This window comes from Meriones unguiculatus, chromosome 19 (genome assembly GCF_030254825.1).
Source record: "Meriones unguiculatus strain TT.TT164.6M chromosome 19, Bangor_MerUng_6.1, whole genome shotgun sequence".
Lineage (NCBI taxonomy): Eukaryota > Metazoa > Chordata > Mammalia > Rodentia > Muridae > Meriones > Meriones unguiculatus.
In genome coordinates, this window is record NC_083366.1 from 67283441 (window position 1) to 67292716 (window position 9276).

The 9276-nt window shown below is 48.6% G+C and overlaps 1 protein-coding gene across 1 annotated transcript; it reads right to left on the reverse strand.

Moving 5' to 3' along the window:
* Positions 1 to 1664: 1664 nt before the first annotated feature.
* Msx2 (msh homeobox 2) lies at positions 1665 to 7302 on the reverse strand. The gene is made up of 2 exons (XM_021657399.2): positions 6838 to 7302; positions 1665 to 3187 (listed from the first exon to the last, which is right to left on the reverse strand). Exons 1-2 carry the CDS (start codon positions 7214 to 7216, stop codon positions 2763 to 2765), a joined length of 804 nt encoding a protein of 267 aa, XP_021513074.1. The 5' UTR covers positions 7217 to 7302; the 3' UTR covers positions 1665 to 2762.
* Positions 7303 to 9276: the final 1974 nt, after the last annotated feature.

The window sequence follows — 9276 nt, forward strand, 5'->3', positions numbered from 1 at the left end:
CAAAGACTCCGTGGGAGCATCTGGAGCTTGAATTTGCCAGTTGTCTCTGCGCGGGTGGGTCCTGGGGAAGAGAAGGTCTTGTAGCCTTCACAGGTTGCCAGTCTGGTCTCCGGCCTGACCAGGGGGAGACCCATCCCAGACAGGAGGGCGGTAAGCAGCCCAGAGCACAGCTTTCGGGTCTGTCCCTTGGACGCCAGCTGGGGAAGCCCATCCATTCCTAGCGCAGAGCCCGGTTCCTTTTGAGCCAGATCAATACGTGGCGGCCTTCCTTTCTGAGTGTCGGATCTGGGATCATGTGCGTGGTACCCAGCTAGCCTGATTGCAGTTTACCTCCTACTACGAACGAACGGGTTCTAGGAATCTTACTCCAGACTTAATACCTTACCCCCAGAGGCAAGCTGAACCCGAGGCCGACATCTCCAGATCCCTACCCCAGCTATCACCGCCCGAGGTTACTGCTCCATGCGGCGCCGGGAAGGAAGCTCGGAGGACGAGTTAATTAGAGACCCGTTGGCGGCTGACGACGACGAAACCAGGATGGACTTTGGCCTTTGGGAAACGCATCTTTTAAATGAATGTGGCAGATTCTGGCCTGGAATTTGGACTTCAGGGACGAAAGGGCCCAACGAGAAGCAGAAGCGCGCGTTTTGGTGGCTCTGGGACCCGCCCGCGGCTCACTGAGGACGGTAACCAGGCAGCAGGACCTTCTTGTCCCATCTCCAGTGGGTGCCGGATCGGGCTTGGGTCGAATAAAGAAGCCCGACCACCGTGAGCTCCAGGCTCACACAGACATGGGTTTTCCGGTGCCCACCTCCAAAGTGAGTGCCACGCACTGGCAATCCCCTGAAGTGCCCAATTCTCCACTACAGTCCTCACAACACCAACTTCTCCCCTCATCTGTTACCAAGGTGACAGCAGCGGCTCCCACGGACTTGAGTTTAAAATCCGTCTTAGCCTCCCCACCTTTATTATTATTTTTATGGTTATGCCTCAAAACCCAAGCTTAGTTGGTGCAGGGAGGGCACCTAAGTTCCCGGGGTAGGTGGGCTGGTTAACCCTCTTCAAAGAGAAAACGGGCTCTTTTGGACTCTTGAGTCACTCAGAACAGTGACCCTCCCGCCTTGCCCCTCCACCCTCTCAGGCCTCCCTAATCCACAGAGCTCTCTCTCTCTCTCTCTGTGCCCTTTTCTAAAACTTCTAAGTTGTTTTGGTGGTTGTGAATTCCCGAATTCCAGATTTTCCCAGGACCATGTACGAGATAGTAGTATTCTGAGGAGCACAGCATCACCACTTTTTGAAAGCTGGTCTTTACTACAGTTAGATAAACTTTTAAGGGCGATTTCAACAGCTCCTTCCTGAGCCGCACAGACTGCCAGTTGACTTTTCCAAGTATCCCAGGACTTGAGATGACTCCTGTATCACCCAAACCTGGCCACAACCTGATTTTGATTTACGTTAATGGTGCAATTGAAAGTGCCAGTTCCCCTCCCTTATCTGGCTGGCTGGGTTTTCCCCGACCCTCAATCCAGCTAAGATTACAGGGCTTTTTAAAATAATTGTGAGTTGGGACAAAGTTTACTGCAATAAAACATTTTAATTTAGTTCAGAGTAAGAGATAAGAAATAACTTCAATAAAATATATAAAATTATACAAGATACCCTTTCAACGGGATAAAAATATGCCGGGAGAAGAGATGGATGGGAAGGTTAAAAAAAAAAAAAAAGAAAGAAAGAAAATCAGGGAGCCCTGACAGTGCTGTCTGACACCATTTCCAGCCAAAAAGATGGCTTCTCCTCCAACACCTTAGAACATAGGAATTTCTCCAGTAAGTTTAGCACATACATTAAGTACACACAGAGAGAAAGCATGTTCTTTTTTTCATTCCTGATTCTATGGACTGAAGACTATTTAAAATACAGGTAACAGTTACAAGATGCTCATTTTTGGGAGGTTTTGCCTCCTCCAACCGTCTCTGAGAACTGATGTAATTAATTAGCATTTCATAGAAATCAGTTCTTCCAAACATGTTTTGCCTTCTAACCCCCCCCCCTTTTTTTCTTTTTCACTCCAATGAACTAGGATGGAGTTAGGAAGTAATTCTCGGGGTTATTTTCATCCTCCTTTCATTGACCCTTAAAAAAAAAAGATTTAATAATATGCAAAAAAGGAGGGAAGAGAATCAAATGTGCATCTCCAAATTTTTTCCTTATGCAGGTAAACTGCAAACATGCTACACACCTCCCCCCCTTGTTAGAATCTATCTGAATCTACTTCCTGTATGCACCTTGTCTATTTCTGGTACATCCTCCACAAGCAAGTCCACCATTCTCAAAAGTTCTAGCAAAGTCTGCAAACAATCTCTTTCCCTTTAAGAAAACGCAGCAAACACAATATCTTAAGATGCTATCTAGAAAAGTGGATAAATGTACATATAAACTTTGCCTTTCAAAATAACTTGAATTTTTACATCTGGCATATAAAAAGTCTTATATTTTATTATATATTTATACATAAAAACTAGCAGAGCCAATATTTGTGAGAGGACAAGGGGACATTTGGAAGATTATGAAAACAGAACAGGTCTTGGCGCCTCTCACCTAAATAACAAATGCACTCAGTATCAAGCGGCCCTGTGGGCCTGTGGCTTAGGGTGGTGAGGCAAGGTCTTCGTTCAGGAGCTGGCTGAGCACCACCTTCTTGGAGAGGGAGGGAAATGCTTTTATGCAAACATCTATCCTGGAGTCTGTCCATCTGATCTTCCTTAGGATAGATGGTACATGCCGTATCCAACCGGTGTGGCATAGAGTCCAACAGGCGGGATGGGAAGCACAGGTCTATGGAAGGGGTAGGATGCTCCATATAGGGAAGCCGCTTGCAGGGGTGAGTTGATAGGGAAAGGCAGACTGAAGCCGGAGGGCAGCATAGGTTTGGCGGCCATTTTCAGCTTTTCCAGTTCCGCCTCCTGCAGTCTTTTCGCCTTAGCCCTTCGGTTCTGGAACCAGATTTTGACCTGTGTTTCTGTAAGGTTCAACGAGCTGGAGAACTCGGCCCGCTCAGCAATGGAGAGGTACTGTTTCTGGCGGAACTTGCGCTCCAGGGCTAGAAGCTGGGACGTGGTGAAGGGTGTGCGTGGCTTCCGGTTGGTCTTGTGTTTCCTCAGGGTGCAGGTGGTGGGGCTCATGTGTCCTAAAGGACAGAGAGGGGAATCAATTAGCAAACGCGGCATTCTCTCCCCTCTTAAGAGAACACATAAACTTTTTTTCATTTTTCAAAAAGGTACCTTTGTCAGACCTGTGTGTGTGTGTCGAAGTAATAGTGGAAAACCACCACATTTAAATGGTAGCTGCTGTATTTTTATATCAGTTTGAGTAATGAGGTCATGAAACTCTTCATATGAAAAACATATTGCATTGCAGAAAATGGAAATAGAAACCACTACTAAAGACCCTCTGTAAGTCACAGGAGCTGAGAACTACCTAAGAAATAAAACTTCCTCAGAATCTAGTATCTTTTGTCTTTCAAATGGGGGTCTGGACTCATACCTGTTCTCAATAAGACCCACACATCAGGAGGAAAATAAAAAAGGGTACTAGCTACTGGGGAAGCCTTGGACCACTCTCTGAACCAGGGAAGTTGGGTTGCACCAGCCTATTTGAAGAATCATCATGCAGATAAGGCCTGTGGTTACCTAACAGCATCTATGGATGGAAGGGCAGATCCAAGCAATAGACAACCACACAGCTGTCATTCCATCCACCGCACAGATTATAAAGCCCCAACATCATCTTACAGACCTGGATGTGGGGTAAGTTTCTTGGCGCTGTGCTTTGGCAATATAAACTTTACAAAGATGGAGGGAAAATTAGCCAGCTCATAAACGTACATGTCAAAGGAAATCACGTCGCCTCGGAACCTCAAGCCCACAAGGATAGCATCTTAGTCTCTTCTCTCCATCCCATGAATTAGGGCAAATGTGTAAATGATTTATTTTTGTTGTTGGAATTGAGAAGTGGGCAATAACAAGCAAAATAAAGACATGCCAACAGCGTCCAGACTCTGTTTAAAGCCTCTTGTTACAGGAAGCACAAGGATGGGGCCTCAAGGTGATTCCACAGCAGCAACTAATTTTGGTCTTGTTTTCCTTGAGGCTATGGGAGGAGTGTAAAGTGACAAGAATAGAATGCTAAACAATTATTTTTCTGCTTTTGGCTTTTACAAGTTATCCTAATTTCCCTAATGTAGCCAGAGTGGTAACTCCTGTGTATTCACAGGGGAATGTAACATTTCTTGTTTAGTTACTTTGGTGGCCCAAAGAAGAATTTACACTTCATCCTTGAGAGTGACAAGCACAAGTCCCAACCCAGCTCCTGTCCTGGTTGCCACACTGTTAGCTGTAACTTTACCAAGTGGAGGGTTCTGTGATCAGAAAACAGCCATCTCGGAGAGAAATGAGATAGGCTTCCAAAGGCCTTGACTTCTGCATGTGCCAATCCCCAAGCAGGCCAAGCACGAGGCTGGAGACCTGTGGAATTCTCCCCTTCCCAGGCCCACCCCAAGCTCCCTTTCAGAGGCCGAACTGCATTCACATGCTGCGGGGATCCACAGGAGAGTTTTGAACCAGGGTAGCTTAGGCCACTCCTGGTGTGGCATGGAGACTTACAAAGCACAGGCCATTAGAATTGTGCATGTGTGTGTGTATGTGTGTTGAAATGAGGACGACTGCCCCCACCCCATTTTATACCAGCCAAAGAAAGCATGTGATATACAGGGCAAAACGTTTATCCTGCTTTTTACTTAACAAAGCCAGGTCCTGGGTGGGTCCTCCAACCCCAGCTTCCAGCTTGGTAACCCTTGGTACCCTCGGGGCTCTTCCTGTGGACACTTCCAGGCCCCAAGCATAAAAAAAAAAAAAAAAAAAAAAAGCTGTGTTTTCAAATGAAACAGTCTCTGAAAGCCCCTAGTTTCCCTGATAGACAGGGAAAACAGCCTACTGGGAGATATTACAGAGCTGGTGGGGGAAAGGCCTACCAGACCGCCAGGCCTAAGTATGCCAGGATTTCTGACCTTTGGCCACCACTCCATTTAAGGCTGGAAGCCTGGAAGTGTGGTGGGGCATTGCCCCAGGCCTAGGAATACAGGCACTCCAAATTTGTTAAACAAGTTAAGACTCTTCATGTTTCTGAGCCTCCATTTCACTGTCAATAAAATGGATAAACACTACTTATCCCTTAGGGTGGCTGGGAGTGCTACATTTTGGAGTGCCCAGAACCCCATTTGGGGAGTGAGGAGTAAATAAATGTTCCCAAGAGTTTTTCCCCCCATGGGCCCAAACTGCTGATCCCTCTGAACTCTAAGAAATGGCCTCTCCTGTGAACAAGAGGCTCTCAGCTGCCGCACAAAGGAGATCAGATAAGATAATGTAGTGAAAAGCGCTGTGCAAACTTGAGTTTAAATTCTTTAAGTCCTTAATCTCTGCGCCCTTTCAGCCTTTCAGAATTTCCAACAGGGTGGAGATAGACTGCCAGAGGGGACAGCTGCTGACGCCTGGGTATATGGTCTCGTTTTGTTCACAAAATACCACGTATCTCTAGTCCCAAGGCTGGAAAGGTGGAAATGAAGACAGGTTCTCTTCCAGCTTAGTTTGGAAAGTCCCTCCCCAAGCTCTCTCCCTCTTTCTCAACTTTCCCAAAGTAGGTAAGGGGGTGAAGAAAAAGGCAGTAGAGCAGATAAACCTCAAAAGGCCAAGAGACAAACCTAAACAAAGCTGTAAAAGGGACCCAGGACCCCAAAAGGATGCTAAGCCTGGAAAGGAAGTCAGCAAGCCTCACTGGGAGACGTGGGGTGCAGGTGAAAAAGATCAACACGGTCATCGCCCTCAATGGAGGGGCAGGGAGACGGCATGGACAACAGATCCCCATGCCCAGCGCAAGCACGGATGGCGACCTGGGATGGCGACCTGGGGCGAGCGAGTGCAATTCTCTAAGCACTAGCCACCACGTCTGAAGGGGCAGCCACAGGTGGCATGCCTCTGCGTGTACTTTGAGGTTCTAGCAGGCAGCCAAACGTGGCGAGCTTGTGGCCACCGCACTGTACATTCTCAAGTTCTGAAGGAATGCTGTTAATTATCACTGTGAACCCAGGAGAGCCCATGAGGGTCTGGCCCAAACTAGCTCCCGCAAAACTCAGAACCTCGCCAACAACGAACTAGAACGCGGAGATGCTTCCTTTCCGAACCAGCCTCTGCCACCATCCCTCCGTAGGATCTGCCTTGGACAATGTAGAGTTCGAAGAAAACCAATGATTAACTTCCATTTGTCTGATCTTTGTAGTGGGGCTCCCTTCGCAGGGCTGCCTATAGAATCTGAAGATCAGTAAAACACATTTCGATACTCATTAAAAACGGATCCCAGCTGGGCGCAGTGGTGCACGCCAGTAATTCCAGTACTTGGGTGGTAGAGGCAGGAGGATGAGGAGTTCAAGACCATCCTGAGTTCCAGGCCGGCACAGGCAACAAGAGACCCTGACGCAACCAAACAAAACAGTGACTCTCCCTACTTCCCGGGCAGGTACCACGGTGGTCAGCGAAACACAAACTTGAAGAATCTGGAGCAGGGGACTAAAGGCTGCAGAAAGCAAAAACTGGGCTTTGGTTTTCAAATGCCAGCCAGCGCGCAGGTACTGTAGGTTCCGCGCAGCTAGGGATTCTGGGATGTGCACCGCTCGCTGAACTGGGGTACCAAGGGGTCAAGAGCATCATCGTGTTAACACCCGTCCCCAGCCCCTCTGGGACCCCACGCGCGGATCCAGCCCGGATTCCGTCCCTGGCGCGCACTCACTGGGTGGCGGGGAGTATCTGCCGGGCTCCTGTATCCACGCCGCTCCGTCTTCGGAATTTTCCGACTTGACCGAGGCGGTCTCGAAGGGCTTGACGAGAGGCCCGGGACTGTGTGCGTCCCGGACGCCGTGTCCGGGCAGCAGCAGCGGCCGCAGCACCGCGCCAGCCGAGGGGCAGTCGGGTGGCACGGCGGGCGTCTCCTTGGGCGGCTTCTTGTCGGACATGAGCGCCTCCACGCTGAAGGGCAGGCTGGAGACCTTGACCCTGCGCTCCTCCGCGCTGCCCTCGGCTCCCCCAGGCCCCGGGCCCGGGCCGGCCAACACCGCGGGGCCCTCTTCATCCGACGAAAACAAGTCACTGCCTTTGGCCGGAGAAGCCATGACGTTCTGCGCCGAGGAGCTGTCGGCGCGCGACTCCGAAGGCAACTCGCGAGCGAGGACTCCAACTTTTGGGGAGGGGGGGTAGTCGGCAGGGGCGCGCCGGCAGCTCAGCCTGGCTTCGGAGGGGAAGTGGGAGACTCGGCTCAACCAATTGGCGACGGCCCTGCTCCTGACGCCACGGACGCTGGCCTCCGATTGGTTCTCCCTGGAGAGGCTGGGGCCCTCCTTCTCCCCCCCCCCCCCGCCCCGTTTGAAATAAATTAGGAGTTAATTACAGGAGCAGTCAGCAGAGTTGTTATTAGGCGATCCCTCAAGGGTTATAATCGCCCAAACTGAAAAGTCCAAGGCGTAATTAAAGCCGATTGTTTAAAGAGGAAGCTTGCCGAGTCTTATTTCTTCTGTCTTTTAACCCCTCTTTAAAGTATACCCGGTGCCCATCCCACACGCTCCCGCCTGAGAACGTTGGAAATCCACAGATGGCATTCCTGGAACATTTATAACGCTCCTACTGTGAGCCCAAACTAGTGTAACTTTGTAGCTATAGGGAAAAACAGTGGCCAACATCTTTGCTAATAGAAATAGTTCAGGCACGGTGCTTACTTGTCTGGTCTTTGGAGAGTGTTCATGGCTTTAGCTGTTAACTGCAGTTCTTTCCTCAAGAAAAGGGACGAAGATGAGAGAGCCTGAGAGATGGCTGAGAGATGCTCAACTAATCCCCACCCCCTCCCTCTTCTTTTTCTTTCAACGGACTCCTGCTCTCCAGCTCTGGCTAGCTTAGAAGCTGCTCACGATGTGGCCCAGGATGGTTTTGAACTTTTTGCGCTGCCCCCTGGCCTCTTCCCCAATGTTGAGATTATAGGTGTGTGCCAGCAGACCCAGAGCCCACGGATTCCTAGTACCTAGTTTATACAAACGGTCTCCATTTCTTCCTCTCTCCAAACAGGACTACTTTAGAAACTGTATATGCATGCCTCCTGAATCTCCTCTCTAGGCTACTGCAAATGTGTGTTCATGAGTTTTTTGAGCTTGTGTTTGTCATGGGGGTTCAGGTGCCAGCATTTGCCTTTGGAGATAATGGGCAGGGGAGAAGGGTACTTTTGACATTAGTGTGTTTATTCTCCTTGCAAATCTTGGAAATAACAGGGTTCAAGTTTGCAAACTCAAAACCTGACTATCTTTGAGGAAAGTTCCTCTCACCTGACTAGAAATTTTAAGCCACATTCCCATCCATACCCCACCTTAAATTCCACTCTCTAACTGCCACCCTAAATCATCAGTGACCGGCCGAAACAATACGTTGACGGAGAAGAGAGTTTTGAGACAGAGGCCTGGAATGGTTCTGCGGCCTGGGGCTTAAACAGATGGCTTCAAAGGACCCGTTTCAGGCTGCAGAAGCTTTTGCCGCGATCCAAAAGCCCTGACCGGTTGAGGGCAAGAGGGCCTTGCTCAGCCCACCAGCCCTGGAGGGAACGGCCATTGCTTTAAATTGTTAAAATGAGCAAAGCTTGGCAGGTACCACGTCCCAGTTCAGGAGTTTAATAAACCTGACCTACAGATTCTTCTCAGAGTACCTCTCTGAAACCGTGTCCTTCACCTCAAACGTTTGCCAGAGTGAAACTTCAGTGGTCTGAGGAAAACAACAGAGGAAAAAAAGAATCTTAGAAGATAAAAAGTCATCACTAGATAATTCAGTTCAGTTTTGGAAAAGTGTTGTTTTGCTTTTGCTTTCTGTTTTTCTTTTGTTTTGTTTTTTTTAGATTCGAGTTCTAAATGAGTCATCTAAAAATCTTTGGAACTTGAAGACTAGAGAAAGCTCAAAGAAGACCGTGAAAGCTAGCTGGAGACTGAATTTTCCCTGGAGTCATAGCTGATGATAGGAATCTCAAATACAATACAGGTAAATTCAGATTAAGTTTTGTGTCTTCTGAACACAAGAGGCAAGATGTGGGGTTATATATTCTGGAGGTGAATCTAAAATTCGTTTAGCCCTCAGATGCCAAAGTATACAATGGGGTTCATGTTTCATTTGGGCGGAACCCAGTCAATACTTTATAAATAAT

Bases quoted from the DNA above. Each gene is read 5' to 3' on its own strand.
- Msx2 (XM_021657399.2), bottom strand. From the start codon at position 7,216: ATGGCTTCTCCGGCCAAAGGCAGTGACTTGTTTTCGTCGGATGAAGAG. The intron at 3,188-6,837 runs GTGAGTGCGCGC...TCTGTCCTTTAG, and splicing joins CAGATACTCCCCGCCACCCA to GACACATGAGCCCCACCACC.